At 51.6% G+C, this 21,972-nt stretch overlaps 1 protein-coding gene across 7 annotated transcripts in view; it reads left to right on the forward strand.

The window, feature by feature from the left end:
* ADCYAP1R1 (ADCYAP receptor type I) overlaps positions 1-20,154 on the forward strand; it is a 100,042-nt gene extending 79,888 nt beyond the window's left edge. For 2 of the 7 annotated variants that reach the window (XM_053896961.1, XM_053896960.1), the window contains exons 13-18: positions 2,051-2,142; positions 5,047-5,130; positions 9,137-9,220; positions 12,355-12,484; positions 13,860-13,901; positions 15,345-20,154. In XM_053896961.1, coding sequence (XP_053752936.1) covers positions 2,051-2,142; positions 5,047-5,130; positions 9,137-9,220; positions 12,355-12,484; positions 13,860-13,901; positions 15,345-15,533 — 621 coding nt within the window. In that variant the 3' untranslated portion in view covers positions 15,534-20,154. The remainder of the gene's footprint in view (positions 1-2,050; positions 2,143-5,046; positions 5,131-9,136; positions 9,221-12,354; positions 12,485-13,859; positions 13,902-15,344) is intronic. The other 5 variants (XM_053896962.1, XM_053896963.1, XM_019443735.2 and 2 more) reach the window with 5 other exon arrangements.
* The last annotated feature ends 1,818 nt before the right edge of the window (positions 20,155-21,972 follow it).

Here is a 21,972-nt window from a genome sequence, read left to right on the forward strand (position 1 = left end):
CTTCGTGATGGACGTTTATAATATTCCAATTTGTCTTCCTAATAAACAATGCTACAATGGATATATTTGTGTGTATCTTTGAATATGTGTGAATATATCTTTTAGAATTAATCTCTAGGAGTGGAATTTCTGGGACAAAGGGTACGTACACTTAACATTTTCATAGATATCAAATGAACAGAATACAAGAGTGCTCATTTCTCATGTCTTTGTTGATGTTTTGATTACTGAACTATTCACCGATCTTATGGGGGATAACGGTAGTTTATTGTTTTAATCTGTTAATGTAACAAATATTAGTAGATTTGTTTTTTTTCCCCTGAACTTCCGGTGTAAAACCTTTATGGACACGATCTGTTTGTTCTTTTAATACACTGCTAAATTCTATTTGTTAACATTTTGTTTGTAGTTTTTGCATTGTTCTTTGTATGTTCTCTAGTGTGTGGTATGTGGTGTGTGTGTGTGTGTGTGTGTGTGTGTGTGTGTGTGTGTGTATTTATATGCTTTCTTCATTGTCCGGGATTTGGAGTAGAGTTTTGTTAGCCTAATAAGTAATTTGTGAGGTTTTCTTTTTATTTGCTTTTAAACAAAAGCAAATGAGGTAGTTTGTAAGTTACATCTTCCCTGAAGGTATTAAGAAACTGGTCTGTAAAGTTATCTGCATTTTAATGCCTTTTAATGCATCCATCTTTGATTAGTTTATTTAAATTTCTCCTAAGGACATTGCTCTACTCAGATTTTCCACATCTTCTTTTAACTTTTTTTAAGTTTATTTATTGAGAGAGAGAGAGCAGGGGAGGGGCAGAGAGAGAGGGAGAAAGAGAATCCCATGCAGGCTCCATGCCACCAGCACAGGGCCCCACACAAGGCTCAAATTCATGAACCACGAGATCATGACCTGAGCAGAAACTTGAATCAGACCCTCAATTGACTGAGCCACTCGGGCACCCTCTATATCTTCTTGATTCGATTTTGTTAATTTCTGTTTTCCCATTTTGTTTGATTTTCCCTTGTGATTTAAAATATTCTATACATCTGTTGTCTTGTCCTCCTTCTGATCCCTAAATTTGTTTAGTTGTATTTTCTCCTTTTGGATCGACTAACATTGGCAGTGAACAGTGTTCTGTGCTGAATTCCAGGTACTGTGTAGACGCTGGGCTTGTAGTGGAGATCATTGAGAGAACCCTGACGTCATAGAGCATGTTTTATCATTCTAATTGATCTGTGGAAACAAACAAACAAAAAAAGCCCCCAAATAAAGTTTTTATTGACTGTCTACCTTTTTCCTATTTCTTTATAATGCATTTTTATCTTTATTAATTTCCTTCTTGTGTAAGTTTAAATTGTGGCACTTTCCCCCTAGCTTTTGATTTGAATGCTTCATTATATTATTGTCGATATTTACTACGTTTTAGTAAGTTAGTGTCACGTTCTGCCTTTTTCTTTTCTCCAGGCACTGCTTTGGCTCCATCCAGATGATGTCACTGTATGGTCCTTTCATTGCACCTTGTTTCTATTAGTTTGCTCCCTGTCCTCCCCTTTCTGTTTACAGAGATTTTGTCCCTGATCTTCATCTGAAGGTAAATGCTGTCATTGTCGTTCCCAGGCAGCTTTTTAATTAATAATACTTATGGTTGTCCTTTCTGGTTCCCCATGTTCAGTTACTCTGAGCTTGGAGTTTCTCCAGAGGACAGCTCTCACCTCGGCAGGAGCCTCTTCTCTGTCTGTTTGGCATTGTTTTCCATCACCCCGATCCGATTTGCTTTCTCTTCTAGAAATTGCCTACTTTTCTGGCTCAGTCATGAGCCAGAAATACTCAGTTTTTCTCAGTACTCTTATGAAACTCTTTTTCTTCTATCTCTTCTGTCATTTCAGCAATAGTAAATGGGAGGTAAACAAGTGTTCTCACGTTGCCATCCTGGATTCTAAGCCTAGATGGGATTTTGACTGATCAGAGAGGGTCCTTCTGGGGCAGCAACAGTCCATGCAGAGGCGAGAGCTCTGGCAAGTCTTTGCCCAGAATCATTTCTGTCTTTTCTTTGCTCTTCAGGTTAACTTTGTGCTCTTCATTGGCATCATCGTCATCCTCGTGCAGAAACTTCAGTCTCCAGACATGGGAGGCAACGAGTCCAGCATCTACTTGTAAGTACCATTGTGTGAATGCCATAGTCACTTCCAACAGCTATGTGGGCCCTGCACTGAGGTCACAGGAGAAGGCCTAGGTTTTGCTGACAGGGTAAACCAGCAGCGGCATTTGCAAGACTTCTTTCTGATCAAAGTGCCTTTAAAATGTAGTTGCCTTGCCTATCCTTTAGCCAGCCCAGGAGCTAATCCACATGGTGATTACATGGAAGGGAAGAGAGAGAGAGAGGAAGAGATGGTCAGACCCTGTGTCACACGAGGAAAAGCAATATGGAAGACACCAGATTCCTTAGGGTACTTAGGGTCTTAGTTGTTTCGCAGTTGGATTTCCTTTGGGGATCTTGGTTCTGTGGGAAGTTCATGAATGCCACTGGATGCACTGTTGCCTGATGTCCCCACCCCAGCCCAGTGGGGCTGAGCAAGTTGCTCAGCCCCGACTAGCGAACCAGGTGGACATTCTTGCTGGCTCTTGGAAGAGGGGATTCTTTCTCTTCTCCACCTTCTTTCAGGGAAGCTCTATCTTCGGGTCTGGTCTTCCTTCTATAACTCCCTCCTCCCTGACCAGAGGGACAGCTGATATGTTTGACATAGCTGGGGTTCCCCAGGCAACACTTACCATTGAGTGCAGGGTTTTCTCCACCTCCATGGCTGTTTGGCTTTGCTTCCTACAAATCTTTTTGCAGTCACGTCCCTAACAGCTTGCCCCACTTGCTCTGCCACCCCTCTCCCAGCCTTCCACTTATTCTGAATCAGACCAGGAAGCTTCCATTTCACCCTTCTTGCCTCATGATCAGGAGAATGACCAGCTGGGTGTGTGGGGTGTGGGGACACTGCTGCTGCTGGGGGAGGGGGGGAAAACGAACCCCTGTGGTTGGCTGGTGGGGTCAGATGGGCACAGAAAGTCTGAGGGCATTCTCTGGGGTCTGTCCATGGGCAAGGTGGAAGCCATATGTGTTGCCTCTTTAGTTTTTAAAGAAAAGAGCAGATTAGAAGGAGCTGAGGTATTCTCATGGCGTCAGTGGGGGCTTGGTCCTGTTTTCATTGGAGACTCCAACCCAATGGGGCTCAGAACCTTGAAGGCTGCCAGTGGACAAGTAGAGCAGCAGAGAGACCCCACCAGAGGGTTCTCCCCACCGGCCATTCTCCTGGATAGACGGTGTGGCAGGAACTACCCAGAGACCCATCCCAGATCCTTAGGGCTTCCCCAGAGATGTAGAACTTGCCCTGGGTCTGTGTGGTCAGCTTGGGCGCCTGCCTTGTAGAAGTCCTTCCCGTGGGGCTGGGGGATCTGCATAGGGCCTGGCTTGGTCAGCCTTGTTTCCCCTGCATTTGAGGATGATTACATTTCATTGGAAAAGACCCCCTACCTTTTTTTTTTTTTTTTTTTTGGTGTCCATTTACTGTCTTTTTTTTTTTCATGTTTTTGCAAGTGTTTTTTGTTTTTGTTTTTTTACCAACCTCTGCTTATCTGTATGTGTTTATGTAGTCAAAAATTTGTCATGCATATAAGTCATAAAGTCTCTAAGGCCTTGCACTAGGGGACCAGTGGGACTGGCTCCCTGTGACTAACTAAGGTAGGAGGGATCATTCCTACCTTAGTCTCTAGCACCCACAAAACCGAGCCCTGCCGCTCCCTTCACCTCCCTGTCTGGCGTCAGCTCTCATGTCCTATGTCTAGCCACACGGGGGACTGCTCTAGGGCCGAATGCCTCCCATGCAGTTGTTTCTGACATCTGAAGCTACTGGTAGCTAAATTGGCCTTTTCTTTCCTTTGAGCTCCAGCCTTGGTCCCCCTACTCTCTGCTTGCTGCTGGGAAGGGTTTCTTCTTCTGGGGTTTCTGGGATCTCTTCTCTGGGAGGCTCCCCCTTCCTTCCCTCCCACAGGGACACACACAGGGGTCCAACTGCAACCTAATAAGGACACTCTACTGACCCCAACGCACACTTCACCAGCTAAGACATCTTGTGGTAGGCAGCCAGAAGCTCCCCAGGTCTGGTAGGAGGGAAGTGTGGGGTCAGGGTTTCCGAAATATTCCCAAACTGGGAGCTGTAGGATCCTGTCCGGCCTTCCTAATGCATAGACAACCATTTGTAAGAATGATTTATACATTTAAGTACATTTAAGAACCAGCTGGTTGGTTTGCTTCTGCTGTGGACCAAAAAAAAAAATCCCCTTGCAATCTCAGAGAATCGTCTTTGGTGCTAGTCTCAAGCCCCAAAGACAAAAAACTCAGGTGCGGTTGGCAAGCCAGGTGGGAGGGCTAACACAGGATGCGGGGCCCTTGATCCCCTGACATTTAGCAACCTACATGAGTGTTTCCAGGGTCAAGGAGACCCTGTTGGTGGAAGGTGAGGGATAATCAAGGAGACGGTGCTGCTGAGGACTGCAGGCTTTTTGCCAACACTTGCAACTCCGTCCATGCACATTTAGTGCCCACGAACACCCAGTGATCTGGTGGGCTGAGTAAGCATCCCTTTTTACAGCTGAGGGAACTAGTTGTCAGTGTAGTGCAATGAATCCAGTAGGAGCAAGTGAAGCCATAGCTGTGGTGCCGCCAGCCCTTGGCTCTAAGCTTGACTACACCATCTTTCCTGTCCTCGAGGAAATGACAGATGAGAGATGGTGTTCAATAAGTGTATAAGCAAGGCTTCCTGGAACAAACGGCCCCAATGGGATCCAGCCTTGTAGAGAACTGCCCCCCTCCCAGAGTGCTTTGGGCTGGGAGGTGTCTGCTGTGGGGGGAGGGGAGACTATCGGGGGGATGGGAAGGGGCAGGACCTGGTGGGAGAGGAGATTTCAGGGCTGTGCCTGAGTCCCCTTGGGCCACCAGAGCTATGTGTGGGGCGGAGAGGCCCCTTCAGATCTGCCCACAACAGCTTTCCGATTTTTTCCTCTGTTTCCAGAACAAATTTAAGCCTGGGAGTCCCCAAGAAAGCCCGAGAGGACCCCCTGCCTGTGCCCTCAGACCAGCATTCACTCCCTTTCCTGTAGGTTGGTTCCAGCTGCTTAGATGATAAGGGTTTGAGATGGCGCTTCTGTTGGAGGCTTGGACCCCCGCAGGGGGTGGTAGCACTGAGCCACCCACACTCTTTCACCTGGTGCTCCTGATGAAATGAGTCGCCGGCACCAGGACTTGGGCAGGGGCCAGGCGTGGAGTGTGGGCCTGGGTCAGGGCTTGGCATGTGCTCTGGCTCATTGTGGTCTGGGGTGGGGGTTAGGGCTCAGCCTGAGGCTGGGATCAGGGTTAGTCTGCTCTTTCCTGCCCTTAGCTTTGCGAGAAGCCGGCTGGCTCAGAAAAGGGAGGGTGAGTTCCCACACAGACATGGACTGTGCTGAGACCGTCTCCAGGAGCTGGCTTCACTCCCAGCTGTCTCTCCATTACAGGATGGGCATTGGAAGCTGGGTCTGGGCTCGGGGAGAGAACCCCCATCTGTATTTCCCTCAGGGACCTTGCAGAGCAGGTCTGCACAGCCCCTTGGGTGAAGGAAGGAGATGAGAGCAGATACCATGATGTAGATAGCAGGGCTGTGACATACCCAGCGTCTGAAGGATGACCTCGACTCCACAGACAGGCTCTGTACTGGCAGAAATGCAGCCAGGAAGCCATCAGTCCAGGAACTCAGCCCACAGCCTAAGGCTTCCAGTTCACATGGGGCTCCATTTTCCACTTCCAAAGCACCCCTTCTCTGTCTAGGAGGGCCCCGTCCTCACAACTCCTGTTAGGGATCAGCAGCGGGGGAATGGTTACTCCTATTTTGCAGATGAAGAAACTGAGTCCCAGAGAAGGAAAGTGACCCCACCTGAGACCACCCAGCAAGTCAGTGTCTAGACAAAGCCTTGAGCTCAGGTGCCCTGACCCCCCAGGCTGGGGAGGGGGCACAGAGGGTGAGCTTGTCCTCAGTGGTGGGGGAGGAGGGAGAGGTGGGCAGAGAAGCTCCAAGATCTGCTGAGCTGAGCTGAGCTTCCGGCCAGAGTACCAGCATGGTGTGCAGCGCTTGCCTGGGGGCTGGGCCAGGGTTCTGGGGCTTTACAGCATCTTGCCATCATGAGAGACCCTATGGAGAATGTTCGGTTCAGACTGAGACCTTCTGTAGGCCTGCCAACTATCTCAGTGCTTCAGTGATCACTAGGAACAAGGTGAAATAGAGAGGGGTGCTGCCTCAAAGCTGCCCCACCACCACAGGATGGGGGTCTAACATTCTGTCGGGCATTTCCTGGGGCTACAGCAGCTTTGCACACAAAAGTCACCAAAGCTCCAAAGCTTCCATGGAGTTTAGCCTGTGACCAAAACAGGGGTCGAAGAAACCATGTGCTGCCTCCCTGGGTTACAGACTGAAGTGGTGAGACCTGGAAGTGGCTTTGACCTTCCTGCAGATACACAGCAAAGCCTTGGCAGAACCAGGCCCGGGAGCCAGGGCTTCCTGGTTTCCAAATGCAGCCGTGGGCCCTGCACCTGCCATGGGGATCTCCAGCCTTCTGATTCAGTTCCCGCCCAGCACCCTTGTCTGAATGTCTTATCCTCCCTTGGGTCCAAATCAGAACTGAGTTCACCAGCCAGTCTGGGTTTATGTCTTCCTTTTGATTAAATTCCTTTCACTAATTGTAGTGACTTTTTAGAGGTCATGACATGTCTTCCTTTCTCACATCTATATCTGGCTTTTCTGCCCCTCTCTTGTGTCATTTCAGTGGGTCCCTTTGCACAGAGCCATTGAAGGTTTGGGAGAAGTGGAGTATTTGGGAAGAAGGCCACTTACCTCTTTCCCCAGATCCTTCTCCCAAGAGGCCTCCCGGGCATCAGGTCCCCCCACTTTGTTTACCCTTCCCCGTCCGAGACCCACATCTTTACGAGGGGTCTGATCTCCCAGCTAACTAAGTGGCCTCTAAGGAAATCAGAGGAGTCTATATTTACTGTGTCCAGGGCCCAGGAAGGTCAGGGACAACAACTTGGGAGCTCAGAGACGGAACAGTCTCAGAAGAGAGTAGCTGAAGCTTTAAAATTCAGGGTGAGGGCTTAAGCCTGGTGGGGACGGGGTGGCATCTGAGGTTTGGGTTCCTGGGCCCTCAGCCAGGCCATGGTTGAGGGATCAGGCCACTGGCTGTAGGAGAAAGTAGCCAGCCATTCAATCTGGACCAGGTAGAGAATAAATTTAGAGGCTACAATGGTTCCCATTCCCGAATTCCCAATTAAGTTGTTTTAATTTGTGAGAAAAAGCATACTTATGTGTCCATCTGTCTCTTTGTATGTGTATGAAACAGACCTTTGACATTCACTGAGGACACATGAAGAAACTTCTCAAATATGGGACTTCCTCATGACAGTGTGTCTAGAGCTTCGAGTTGTATGTGGATCACCTAGGGACCTTGTTAAAATGCAGATCCGGAGCCAGCAGGGCTGGGGCGGCACCTAAGATTCTGCATCTCTAAGAAGCTCTCAGGTGGTACTGATGCCGCTGATCTGGATAGCAGAGCCTCACGCAGGACCTCACATCCCATGTCTGTAAAGTGGGCCAGTAGTGCCCTCACAGAGGGGTGTGAGCTGAGAGGTGCCATTTGTTAAGTGGGAACACCACGCTTGACTGTGGCAAGGGTCCTGGGTGGACCTCGGCTTGCCTCCTCTTTGAAGTGTGTGATTCACATTCGTGCCTCAGCAAAATGACGTGTCTCCACATGTCAAGGACCTTCAGACTTCCTCTCAAAGATCGGGAATCATAGATTACAAATCAGTGAATGCCCAAGGTCTGGTCTCTTCATGTGTATTTGTTCTCATGTGTATCAGATCCCTGCAGATAGATCCGTTCACCAGCAGGTGCCAGGAGCTCGATACCTCATGGTGCCTGAGGAGGGTTCATGAGGGAGGCTGCTCTTTTGAGGTCTGATGAGAGAACACAGCTCTTCATCCATGTCTTACATGCTTATCAGAGAAGGAGAAGAAGTGTCTGTGGCTTGTCCCCACCCACGCAGAAGCAGGACCGTGATGAGCTAGAACAGACGGAAATTCCGCCTGACCTCTCTGAGGGGGTGGAATTTCTCAGTGCCTCACCCAGGCTAGTAGGGCTAACCCGGGGCTCACCTGTGGATGCCTCGGTGTTTCTGCAGGCAGTGGGGCGGTACCAAAAGGTGCCCTTCTCAGCCTTCAGCCCCTGCCCTTCGAACTTCAGAAAGTCTAGCCCAGCGCTGTGCTGTAGACCTCTCAGCAGGGACAGCAGTGCCCTAGCCTGTGCTCTCCAGTATGGGAGCCACTAGCTGCACGTGGCCGTTGAGTCCTGGCAAGGTGGCTAGGGGAACGGAGGAAAGCGGATTTCTAATTTGATTTAATTTTCATTCCAATAGCTGCCGATGGGTAGTGGCTGTCCTATTGGACAGTGCAGATCGAGACCAATTAACAATCTCTTCCAGCCATCCCGCCTCTTTTCCCCCCACCCCGTATGCCCGCACTGAACTGCCTGGGGGCTCAGAGAGGACGAGGTGCAGGCAGAAGAGTGAGAGGTGTAGAGGAGAAAGACCAGTGGACACCCAAGCCCAGGACTGGCCTGATTCAGGCTGGGTGGGCCCGGGCTAGGCAGCACGAGGTCCACGGGATGTGTTTCCGGCTGCCCACCTGGCTGAGTGACCTCCGACAAGGCCGTGCTCTGAGCCTGGACCTGACTCAGCCAATTTCTGGGGCCCGTGCTTGAGACCCAGCCCCGCCCCCACCTTCAGAACACACGTTCCCGCCAGCTCCCCTTACCTGTCTGTGGACCCAGCGTGAGCGCTCGTTGCGTGCACGTGTGTTCGTGCACACACCTGTACACGTATGGGCATGCATTTCTGTGTCCAGAGCTGACCATGTCTTGGCCCCTGGCTTCCTCATCCTCTTCCATGTCACTGCCCCAGCCCTGTCTCCATCCCTGGGCTCCTCTGCCCTCCCCTGAGCCTTGTCGCTCCAGGTCCACCTCAGTTTCTTCATTGCCCGATGCCCCCAGCTGACAGAAGTGCTGATCTTGTCACACCCAGCAGCTGCGTGCAGAAATGCTACTGCAAGCCACAGCGGGCTCAGCAGCACCCTTGCAAGATGTCAGAACTGTCCACCATAACTCTGTAAGTGTGCGTGGCGTGGCTGTGGCCGGGAGGCCCGGAGGGGAGGGGGCCGCATGCTGCTGCCGCTGCCCGGAGCTTGCATCCCGCCGGCTGGACGAGAGCGGAGAGCGAGCCTACGCCTCCAGCCCGGCCCTTTCTGCACTGTTGCATGTTGTTGTCTGTGTGTCTTGTGAGTTCTCTGCAGCCTCGAGGCCCTCGGGGCGGGGTGGGGTGGGGTGGGGGGAGGTCGTGGGGATGGAGTGGCAGGGCTGAGGCCTGGAAGCCTCTCCTGCAGCCGCCCCGATGTGTGGTCTTCCCAGAATCCCCCACTTCCCTGGGCTCGTCTTTGCAGCTGCCAAATCAAGTTCTAAGACCCTTAGAGCTTGAGTTCTCAGAGACTGTCCCCCTGCACGGGACAGGACCCTCACCCTGAGGAACCTCACTCACGCTTCATGTGCCAAGTGGCTTAATCCCCACACTGACCCTATGAGATGGGTTCTTGTAGAAACGCCATTTTACAGATAAGAAAACTGAACGCAGAGAGGTGAAGTACTCACTCAAGGTCACATAATTGGCGTCTCTAAGTGAAGCTCAGTCTTAACTTGGAAATTGCTTGAAGTGGAGGAGCCCACTGTAATTTGGGCAGCTCTGACCAAATTGGAAGGTCTTCTTGGTATTTTTTAGGCTCTCTGCCCATTCATGCCTCTTTTGGACAGGACAGAGGCCGAGGCCTGTGTCACTGTCTCTGTGGCTTAACCAGATCATAGGGTGATTCTGTGACTGACCTCCAAGGGGTCCCAAGGCTCACACCATATGTCCCTATTCCATGACCTCTGGTCAGCTCTGAAGTAGAGAGGTCCCAGAAGTATGGGCCCTAGTGGCCTCCTCATCTGCCCTCTCTGCCCTGTCTACCAAAGGGGTCACCGGGATGCCCTGGGTCCCTGACAGAAGTCCCCGTCCATTCCAGGGGACGGCTACAGGGCCACCAGGGAGGAAAAGTGTTGCCCTTGCTGCCATTTGCCACATGGCCAGGAAGTTGGAAGGACCTGAGCTCGTGTCTGAAAGAGCCCTGCTTCTCACACGATGGGCCCATCCATCCACTGCCACCATGAAAGCTGGAGAGGCTTGGCCTTTTGGTTTCCAAGACACTTTGGAACTGTAGGGTCAAGTCCCTGCAAACAGGCCCACGTGTGTAGAGGAGGCAGGGAAGGAGGAGGGCAGGGACAACAGGCACGCCCCAGGGCTGCCTTCCCTCCTGAGCCCCTTCAATTAAGCTTCACTTGTAAAGTAACCCCTTTAGGCAGGGTTGCAGAGTGGTTTCCCAGGCGCCCACATACCTCAGTTCCAGGCTACTTGCCTCTCCTTTTTGGACCTTCATTTTTCAGCCATCACTCCCTGTTGCCTCTGGTGCTAACCACTGGATGCACAGAGATGAATAGGACCCGAGCCCCGGGTCGTGGTCAGGTTTCAGAGCTCTGAGGCTTTCGTACGGTCTGGACATTCATTTACCCTTTCACGGGCAGGCAGGTGCCTTCTGAGCGGGAAGCCCCCAGCCTGGCATGTGCTGGGTGCTGGCCAGGGAAGGTAACTGATAAGCACCATGCCTACCTCCAAGGAGCCACAGTCTGAGAGAGGATAGACCACTCAAGAACCACACCTGGCCTCAGAGTGGGACCTCCTCACATCCTGTTGGCTCCAGCTCTGGTTCTGGGGCACCTGGGTCCTACAGAATGGGCTGCCTGTGAGCAGGAATGGAAGGCATGGGCACTGGCTCTCTGGGGGGCTTCTTCCTTCCAGAGCTGAGTGGTGGTCCACCTGAAGGTCTTCTTAGGCTACCCTTCCTCTTTCCTTTGTGTCGCCTTCTCTGCTTTTCTTTTTTCCCTTCCCCCTCCCTCCTTCCTTCCCTCTCATTTGAAACTGGGAAGCCAAGGGCCTCACTCAGACTCCATGGATTCACCTTCTCCTAAAATCTGGAGCCCCCACATGTAACAGAACATGCTCTCTCACAAAGGCTGGGATGGGGAAGAGGACAGGGTACATATGTAACTGCCCCAACTCAAAGGGCCATCCCACACCCGGCTGTCCATCCCTGTGGACAATAACTGAGAGGGAGGGGAGCCGAACCTCCCACTTATCCCCAACTCCGATGGCCCAGGGGGCAGACTGCACCTGCAGGGCAGGGCTGGCTCTTCCAGAAGATCCAGAGGGAGCCAGTACACTGGGGTGGGCGAAGATGGGGTGCTACTCTTGGAGACTCCCTGGGAGTACCCCTTCTGATAGAAGAGGACCCACAAGGATATGCAATATTTACCCTCCAGATGTCATACCATAGCTCTGTGCCCCTGCCCATCAGAGCAGAGCCCCACCCACTAGGCTTAGCAGCCAATGGCCAGCAGCCTCAGGGGGCACAGAAGTCCCTTTGGTCCTGTCTCTTTTTAACCCACAAGCTCCGAGCAGATAGCCTCCTCTCTCTTGACTGTTTCCCTGGTGGCAGGTTCCTCTGGCTTAGTTGGTGCTTGTTTATTCCCAGTGTCAGTAAATCCTTCCTAAGATCCCTCCTAGGTCTCACCCACTGAGCACCGCACCTCTCCCCCCGCCCCCCCCCCCCCCCCGCCCCACCCTGGGCTACACTTCCCCATCACTTTCCATGAGTGTCCTGGCAACCCCAGACTCAGAAAAGCCCACTGCCTCTGTGGCCCCTTAGGGGGTTGTCTTTTTAGGCACGCGGAACTTCCTTCCAGAGCAGGAGAGGGTTTGCTTTGCTTGAGGGTCCCTGATGTCATTCAAGCCTTCTGAATCCAATCCCTCTATTTGCACTGACTTCACTTTTCCCAGGGGGTTTGCGCCTCCCACAAGGGGTGTCTGTCAATCACACACTCCCTTGTGCATTTTTAGTGACTTTACAGGATACGGACATGGCCTAGAGGGATGGGATGTCCCCCGAGAACCTCCCAGGGAGTTCTGGAAGGCCTGCTCTGTTGGCCACCATTCGTCCCAGGCCCCATTCTTTCTAGGAAAGAATCGCAAGAGGGTCTTGGACAGCAGCCCCAGCCCTGGGGGAGAGCAGGGAGCTGGGACCGGCGTCTCTGCCCTCCCTGGTTCCAGCATCAAGACTTGGCAGTTCCCCAGAACAATATCTTGTTCTCTCCCAACAGACGGCTAGCCCGGTCCACCCTGCTGCTCATCCCGCTATTTGGAATCCACTACACGGTATTCGCCTTCTCCCCGGAGAACGTCAGCAAGAGGGAGAGGCTTGTGTTTGAGCTGGGGCTGGGCTCCTTCCAGGTAGGTGTGGCAGAAATGGCAGGTGGAACTCGTGGAGAGCCAGGGAGGGCCCTGGCCCCTGACCTGCCAGCGCTTCTGACTTCTTTAACCCAGTCTCAGCCTCGTGTTTCTGTCTCTGAAATGAGTGCTAGAAGAGAGGGGAGCTGGGCGAGCCCCTTCTGCCGTGTACCCCGTGGGCTCCCGAGAGAACACACACTGATGTCTTGTTGCCACATCTGGGCGTTCTGAGCAAGGCCTCCCTTGGGTGCCCATCCCTCACCTTCAGCCTGGGACGTGAGCAGAGTGCTCTCCAGAGACCTCTGTGTCCACAGCCTGACTGCAGTCTACAGACCATGTCTCTTCTGAGCGCTGGAGCTCGGTCTTACCCCGGTTGGGGTCCCCAGCACAGGACCTGGCCACAGAGAGCGGAATGAGCTGAACAGGTAGATGAGCAAAGAGATGCATAAATGATCCAGGGACTAGCAAGTGGGGAGCCATGAATCCATGCATGGAGGCATAGGTAGGTGGGGTTTTCAGCATGTGAGGGAAGGAGTGAGCGAGTTGGTATGAGGACGCACAGTGACTGCATTAACAGATGGCAGCCCAGGTGGCCAGGGAAAGTAGCAGTGGCAACCTTGGGTCCCCAGGACGGAGCACCTCTCCCTAAGCCAGCTGTTGAACCCAGCTTCTTGATGGTCAGAAGGTTACTCTGTGTATCTGACTTAATCTCTTGCCCCACCCCGCCCCCATTTTAACCCAAGGCCATTTCACCTCTTAGAGTTCTTAGCCTGGTGAGGCTGGGAGTTGTACAGACACAGCCCCAGCTTGGGAGTCAGAACCCAGGGCTTCTGTCTTAGCACAGAAAATTCTAAATGCAAAGAATATGCGTAAAGGTAGGAAGAATAGACAGCTGCCTGCTCTGTGCCGGGCATTTACTCGTGTGTGTTGTGTGTGCTGTGTACAAGAGGATCTGGCCAAAGTGGGGTGGGATGGGAGGTATCAGGGATAGAGACATAGGTCTGTTCTATCCTGGAGTAGTGCCATCCTCAGGGTCCTGCAAACTGGTTAGGGGGCCCAGAGAACATCCAACGGACATCTAGGACAAGCTTCTTGTAGAAAGTAGGATAGAGCTGGCCCTTGGGAATGGGAAGGATCTGACCTAGGAAATGTGAGATCCAAAGTCGGGGTGTAGCCATTTGGCCTCATGGGGACGGCCATCTTGGTTCAGCAGAACTTTACCCATCTTACTGCAGGTTCCTGGGCAGGTGGCCTCCTATCCAGTTCATTATATTTTTCTGCCTTCTAGGGTCATTCCCCTTTTCCTCCACCTCCTATACTCCCAGTGCACAAGGTCCCTTGCTAGCATTCTCAGGTTATTTTTGCTCTTTCTCCCTAGGGTTTTGTGGTGGCTGTTCTCTACTGTTTTCTGAATGGGGAGGTAAGACTCTGGCCCTCTGACTTCTTAACAGTGGAGGTGGGGATTGCCAGGGAGCAGGCAGGTAGGGACATCGCCTGCTGCCTACCAGAGCTGATTCCCTAGACCAGGGCAATGCCAGGCTCCCAGCACCTGGACGAGGGGGAAGGCAGTGGTTCTAGGGTCCCCTGACAGCCTCCACCCCGTGCCAGAATCTCTCCCACTTTGCCTACTGTGCAAGGCATCAGCTGTGCCTGGAAAGGCATTGCCTGCTGAGCACAGCCCTTCCTGGCAAGGCTTGCATAGTAAGACTACCTTAGTAAAGAAAAATGGAAAGTGAGGAAGGGTGAGGTACAGACAATGGGACCTATAGTTTATGAGGCTGTGATGAGCAGGGCTGCTGAGGAGGGACTCTGGGGACTTGGAAGAGACCCCGGGAGAGGCCTAGAACCTTCTTGTATTGTTCCATTCCCAGGATGATGCTTTTGAATAGAGCCCATAACAGAGGTGCTGGGATAGGGATGGGGACTGAATGGGTGGGATGGGTTTAGAGAGTGGGCAGGAATCATTGCATCTCTGCTGGCATCTTGCTTGCATGACCTCAGCAGGCTCCCCCTCTTTTTGCATGTGAGAAACCAGAAGGTAGGGTTCAATGATTGCCAAGACAGTCTATGGGAAGGTCAGATGAGGATAGATAAGGAGACAGAGCCCTGCAGGGGGTGGCTGGGAAGTGGGAGTGTGTGGAGCTTACCAGGAGCCTGTGGGGGAGGTGGAGGCTGGAATTGGAGGGCTGGATGCTGGTACCACTCACTTCTAGTCGTGCAGTTCATGCACTAAGCAAACGTGCTGGACTGAGGGGGCATATGGAGGCTGAAACTGGCCATGCCCTGTACTTAACCATGCTAAGAGCAACATGGGGGGTGTGTTCAGCCAGAGAGTGCATTATTTAGTGGTCCTCAACCCTGACTGCATATTGGAATCCACTGGGAAGCTTTACAACCTATGGATGCCTTACCGCAGAGATTCTGATGTAATTGTTCTGGGATATGATATGGGCATCTGGACTTTTAAAGCTCTCCAGGTAATTCCAATCGGCAGCCCACTGTTAATGGTCTGAGAGAGTGGGGCTCCTTGCCCTGATCTGTCTGACCCAAGGGCCTGCTTTTTAAAGATCCCGTGAGCTGGTCTCTGACTATGGAGCACCAAGGCCCAGGAACAGAGGCCCACAGAGAACAAGAAGCCACTGGAGGGTCTTGCTCAGTGACTTGGGAAAGGGGCTGAGGTCAGCCCCTCAGAGGCCTTCTTTCCCATTGGTGGCCTTGAGGGCTACAAGTGCCATTTGGGGGTTGCTGGGTACTGTAGGAGGCGGCAGGGCCAGCCTGGGAGGGGTCCCGGGCAGAGCATTTAGGTGGATGAGGCTAGAGAAGGTGTCTGTCTGGAAGTGACCGTCCAAGTTGCTCCCTGCAGGTACAGGCGGAGATCAAGCGTAAATGGCGGAGCTGGAAGGTGAACCGCTACTTTGCCGTGGACTTCAAACACCGGCACCCATCCCTGGCCAGCAGCGGGGTGAACGGGGGCACCCAGCTCTCCATCCTGAGCAAGAGCAGCTCCCAGATCCGCATGTCCGGCCTCCCAGCTGACAACCTGGCCACCTGAGCCTGCGCTCCCCTCCTCCTCTCCTCCACACGCAGGCTGGGTTTGTGGGCAGGCGCCGGCCCACGCATGTTGTGCTTCTTCTCTCACTTCGGGCGGGCCTGAGGCTGGAGGCTGGGCTCCCTGAGGTGGGAGAAGGATGCAGGGCGCAGATGGGTTATTTCCTCTCCCCGTTTGGCGCTGGCCCCACCCACTGTGGGCCGCTGGGCCCTGATCCAGACATGTAAATACGCCACAAATTTTGAAAAGTTGTCTCATTCCCTACCCTTTCGCCCACTGTCCCTGCTCACCTCAAGCAAGTCCCCAGCTTTACCCTGCCCTGTTTCCACCAGCCTCAGTGATCTCCTTGACCTTGACCTTGTCAGTAAGGCCCTGTCAACTGAGGCTGATGACCTTGCTTTGGGGGCTTGGGGTGGGCATGTCCAACAGCCACCCCCCCCACCAAGTGTCTGACTTTCAGCGTGGACTCCTTGAATCTTCTTGCCACCTGAGGCCCTTCTCAGACCTGGCCCAGTGTCTGAGGCCTGCCAGAGGTCCAACTTGGGCTCCCAGAGCATCCTTTAGTGCAGGCGAGACCTGAGTCGAGACTCCTTCATACCCTCCCCCAGCATCTTGGTGTCTAGGTGCCCAGCTCCTGGGTACAAGGGCAGTGGGATAGCTCCAGAGTTTTTCCATTCAGAGACTTCATTTTGGGTGTGGGGCTAAGGGTCCCAGAATGTTCTGGTGCTCTTCATTTGGTAGAAGAAAAATTGCCAAGAGCCAGAAATGTGGATGTGATTGGAAAGGAGATGGAAAGAGTTTGGGGCTCCCATGGAAGAAGACCTTCACTGGCTCCATTATTTTACCCCCAACTCAAGGTGAGAGGGGGTTCATCTGGTAGCCTCCCTTCTGCCCCTCCCATCCCCAGGCATCAGCTGCGGACTGTGAGAGATGGATGCCTCAGAGACACTGCTCCCTACCCATGCCTAAGCCTTCCCCCTCCTCATTTCTCCTTAAGTTAAAGCCATGATTAGGATGAACCAGCCGCCTTCCTGTGATGTCAGTGAATCCTGAAACACCTTATGCCTCCATGTGCCCGAGTCCAGGGCCTAGATTTCCCCCTCACCCCACCCCCATGGACAATGAGGATCCCAGCCACCAGCTCTTTCGGCTTGGGCTCAGCTACTGAAATATCTCTGAGACCTTTGCAAAGACTTCCCTCTGTGTATTCTTGACGTTGAATCACCACGGACGCTAGAGTGTCCTAGAGTGTTGGGAGGGGAAGCCACACGTGCCATGCCTGTTAGCAGAAGCTGCAAATGGGAGTGATGGCAGATCCCCAATGCCTATTATGGTTCTCCAGATGCAAATTGCTTGGCCACAGTCTAGGAATTCAAGATGGGGTGCAACTGGGTTGGGGGAAGATGGACAGAAGTGCTAGAGTGCCATGGCCCGTGTGGGGGGCCCATTTCATTCTATGTCAACTTTTGGTGGTGTTCCTGTCCAAGTGTGTTTGTGGACTTGTTTCATGATCATGTTCTGGAATGCTTGGGGAATTTGCGTGGAGAGGAAATATTGCTTAGCTTGGTTTTATAAAGAGGAAGGGGCTTGGGGGTCTGTTTTTGGAGAGGTCTTCAAAGTGACTGGAGAAGGACTTAGTTGCTTTGTTTGGAGACAAGCCCTGTGTCCGCGGCCAGTGAAGCACTGTGGGTCCCTGGGTCTTTGGCAAACTTAGAATCTGCCCTAGTTGGGCTCAGACTACTGATATTGTGGACATGCAGCTCCCTGTTCTGGGCCTTGGTTTCTCCATTTGTGGGATGCAGGGACTTCTAAAGCTTCTCTAGGCTCTGTACTTCAGTAATTCTCCAGTTCAAAAGTAAGCAGATAAAAGGGCATGCGTCATTGTTATGTGTATCATCTAAGGTTTTGAAGTGTACATGTTTGTGTATATGTGGAGGGAAGGGACGATGCTGTTTATTTTCTCTTTCTTAGAAAGGAAACATCTGTTTCTTCCACTGGGACACCCCAGTGGAAGCTGGTGGGCCAGAGGGAAAGGTCATGACAGGGACAATTGGACAGGTGCCTTGGGCGTGATGTGCTGATCCAGCCGTGTGCCTAGCCAGGGCAGGGTGCCATGGCTGCTTGGATAGTAGCCACCTCCAGATCCTAGGAGCAGTCCCTTAACTGGACCCCATTTCTTCACCCCTGTCCCCACCAGCAGATCTGCTTCACTGTGGAAAAAGAGACTTTGATTTTATATACACATACATACACACACACACACACACACACACACACATGTCATCACAAAACAGCAAAAACATCATCAGGCCTGAATTCCATGTGCTGTGCTGTCACCTGAGCCCTGGGTTGCATCCTTGTAGAGGTTCCAGGTTCCCATTGGTCTGTGGTTTGTTTTTCTGTCTGAATGAGTTATTGCCAGTCTTGTGAACTAGATGTACCCAATGTATTTCGAATGTTCCAGGAGGTTAGGCAGCTGGCTTAAAGGTCACTGGCAGTGGGTGAGAAGCATAAGGTTTGGGTAAAAACCTTCCCTCTCTAGTCTTGGTTTTCAAATCTGTAAAATGGGAAGTAAGACTAGATGATTGGTGTAGCCCAGTGCATGTTTGGAATTCTCTGTCTAAATACCAGCCATCTAGTTGCTGGGAATGGGCCCCAGGCAGGGATTGTATTTGCCTGACTGGAAAGGATAAGAAATCCTGTGCAGCCAGCAGGGGTTTGAGGGCCTTGGGAATGGTTAGGTTGGAGAAGAGCAGAGGTATCCAACTCCTTGACTCTAGAAGATCATTACCAGGAAGGGTTTTTTTTTTTTCTTGTTTTATGCGGTCCTAAAGGGCAACCGTCACCCAGGGGAGGCTGAATTCTCCTTGGAATGAAGCGATTTTTCAACCTCTTCCATGAATGTCCCGCCATGGGAAAGGCCGTGTTAGGAGAGAGTCTCCAGCCCTAGGGGAAATGGGATTTCAAGTCAGGGATGCTGAGGCTGTCAGGGAATCTGAGAGGGAAGTGTGTGTGATTTGGGCAGGGGGGAGGGGTTCAGTGGCTTTTTGGTGGTACCCAGCACTGTGGGCTTCTTAACCCCCTACTAGAGGCTGGGCTACTTTTCCTGTCTCGGTGGGTAGCTCTGTGGCCCTCCTTGACATATCCAGTGGCCTGCAGTGATTCCTTCTCTGACCCTTACCCCTCCCCAAACAAGCTTCTCTGGGGATCAGGGCCAGGCAGCTGGAGCTGGGCCCAAGGCTCGAAGTACACATCATCACTCACCAAGTGTGCTCATTCACCTCCTTCATCTGACCCTTTCCCTTCCTGGAAGGAAAGCTAGAAGAGGCTTTCTTTGTGATTCTGTGAGTACCCTTGACCCCTTCAAGGTCACCCCAAAGTGAAAGCAGTGAGTGCTTTGTCATCGTAAATTCCTGCCTGAGCCCAGTGACCATGGAAGCCTGCCAGAAGAGCTCAGAGCAGGGAGCGGGGAACCCAGGCTTCTCCCAGCTTTGCCACTGACCTGGCCTTGACCCCATCCCCATATATCTTCAGGGAGACTCACGAAGCACTAGATCTGGGAAAGAAAATGGAGATCTGCAGGTCAAACCTCCCCGTTGGGCTGATGAGAAATCACTTACCAGCAGGCCTAGCACAGTGCCTGTATTGTGTCGGGATCCAATATGCTTTACAAACCTGAGTGAGAAAATGGGCCCACCAGCATGTGCCCAGCCCTGCACGTGAGCCAGAATAAAGTGTCCGTACGGAAAACATTCAGCCTTGCACAAGAGAGGGGCTCTGGCTACAGAAGTTGTTAGGACTCCATATTGCAGGAGGAACAATGGCGTCAGTGTGGCATGGGGACACCTGTGTTGTAGCTCAAGCCTTACCACCTGCTCTGTCCTCCAAGGTTTAGCCTCTTTGAGCCTCTGCTTCCTAATATGAGACATGGGAGGACATGATTTGCAGCCTGCTCCTCAGGCCAGGGATAAGGTTGAAATGAGACATTCTTGTGTGTAAAAGGGCTTTGGAAACTACGCAGGTAGGGGCTGGTTTCTGGGGTGAAGATCCCTGAAAGGGATCCCATGCTGCTTGTCAACTACTTTGAGCCCTCCTGAGTTAACCTTTGCCCCACTTGTAAAACCACCAGCACCGGGGGTAAGGGGAAGGCCAGTGGGCTCTGACAGACACAGAATTCCAGGCTTATCTCTGCCAACAACTGAATAGTTTGTTCCTGGCGTTAGGATGGGAGAATTTCATGTGGGTGGTGATTTCCATGTCACTTGCATGGGAATCCTTCAAGGATCTGGGATATCCCTGAAGTGGGCTATGTGGCCCTTTCTTCTTTCCCTAAATGTGAAGTCCTGGGATGCGTCTGTGCTTGGCCATTTGTGTCTTGTCTTATGTCCGTGTTTTATAGTTTGCCCTGTGAGGGCTGAAGTGGGGCAGTCCCCAGCATCCCAGACGTGGCTCCAGGCTTGCTTGTGGAACCAGGCTCACCTGTGTTTCATCTCCCACAATAAAGATAAACCCCGCAGACCTCACTGCTACTGCTGCCGCCATTAATGCTGTGCTCACAACCTTGTCCTGGATTTTAAGGATGTCAACCTGCTGTAGATAACTCAATAAATGTATTATCATTTTTCCTGGTGGCTGTAACTTGGCAGAAGTGGAGGGCAGGGAGGAGAGGAGGTAAGGAGGGGAGGAAATCTGATCATCCAGAGTAATCTGGTTTACACAGTCCTGTGGCCTTCTGGATTCTAAGGGAGAGGTGTGAGAACAAGCATAAATGAGCTTAGGTTGGGCTTGGAAGAGTCAGGTCCTAGGATCATGCAAACTGAATGGAATGAAGGTGTCTTGGATGTTTTGGGTTCCTAGAAATGGAAGTAACTCACCCCATGGTCTCTGATGCCTCGTGGCCTTCATATTGTTTTATCAGCATGGCTACCAGATCCCTCAAAACTTGCCTACAGTGAGCATTTCATTCCAGGTAAGCACAGGTGCATCATTGGCTGCCAGAGTCCCTCCCCCTAATCTGGATATTCAGAACCATCATCCCAGGCCAGTCCAGTTAATGAATTCCAGGTAACCTCCGTTTCCTTGAATTTCTACCGATCGTCACAACTTCCAGTGCCCGTTTTTATATGAGTCAGAATTTACAGTTGCCGGCAACAGAAGATAATTTTGATAATTCAGAAAAGGGGTTTAGGAGAAAGATGTTGGGCACCTCCTAGAACTCTCTTGAGGCTGGAGAAAAACAGCAAAGGTGTTTCAAGCTGGAGCATGCCATGGAACTGGTGACAAAGCTGCTGCTTCCAGCCCAGAAGCCTCTTCTGTACCAGCGACCCCCCTCATCATAGTTACCAGTTCCGAGCAGGGAGCTTTGCTGCCATCCTCACCAGCAAATCAGATTCCACGTGCAGCCTCTTAAGTCTCTCACTTCTGAATTGAAGCCTCATGAGTCCATTAGATTGGCTGTGTTCCAGCTGCAAAGGAGGCTGGAAATTTGACTTTTCTGGATTCTACCTTAGGTAAGTCAGGCTCCCCAGTCTAGGAATTTCCTAAAAGCCCTGAAATAGCGAATGCCCATTACAGCAGGCCTGAGGTCTACAGCTATGGCAGAAAGCCCTAGCACCCTGTAGCGATTGGGTGGGCCACTCTGAAGAAGTCAATGACAAGATAAATCCCAACCGGATAACATGTGAGCCCCACAAGCAGAGAGAGGCCTCTTGCCAAATGCACCAGGTATCTAGTGGGGGTGTTCCCCAGCTATTTCTGCTTCCTAGGATTGCCCCTCTTTTTTCCTCTCCAGGTCTTCCTCTTCTTGAACCCTAAAAAATATTACCAGGCTTATGTCTTATAACCCACTTAGCAGATATCTTGAGCTGCTTTCAAAATGGAACCTACCCTCAATGGGTGAAAATCAATCTCTGCATGTCAGACTCTGTTGACCACTCAGAAGACTTCTCTAGTGCCTAGAAGTCTAGTGTCACTGATGTGACCCTGATAAAATGAGGTTCCGTATGTTTTGTTCTTGGAGGTCACATTCCAGAAGCAAAGATAAGGAGCCAGAAGTAACTGGAACCTTGAATTCTGTGTTAGACTTGAATTTCTTGGCAACCGTGAAGATCATCAAACTACTAAATCCTGTCCTATCCATTTCACCAAGTCTATCAACTATTCCAGACTTCTTTTCTGCCAAGCCCCTTAAAAGAATGCCTTCAACTCCGGTTATTCCTGATGATGTTCTTTGCTACTGGTAGTGTGAGAAATTCCTCTTGGGTACCCAGTGGTTCTCAAGCATTAGCATGTATCAGAATCACCTGAAGTATTGTGAAAATGCATATTGCTGGACCTAAATTTCTCATCCAGCAGGTATGAAGTAGGGCCTACCTCATATTCTGCATTTCTAAAAAGTTTCCAGGTGCAGGTGCTGCTTTGGTCTGGAGACTATACTTTAGGA

This window comes from Panthera pardus, unplaced genomic scaffold (assembly GCF_024362965.1).
Source record: "Panthera pardus isolate Hobbes unplaced genomic scaffold, ASM2436296v1 HiC_scaffold_8, whole genome shotgun sequence".
NCBI classification, from domain to species: Eukaryota; Metazoa; Chordata; class Mammalia; order Carnivora; family Felidae; genus Panthera; species Panthera pardus.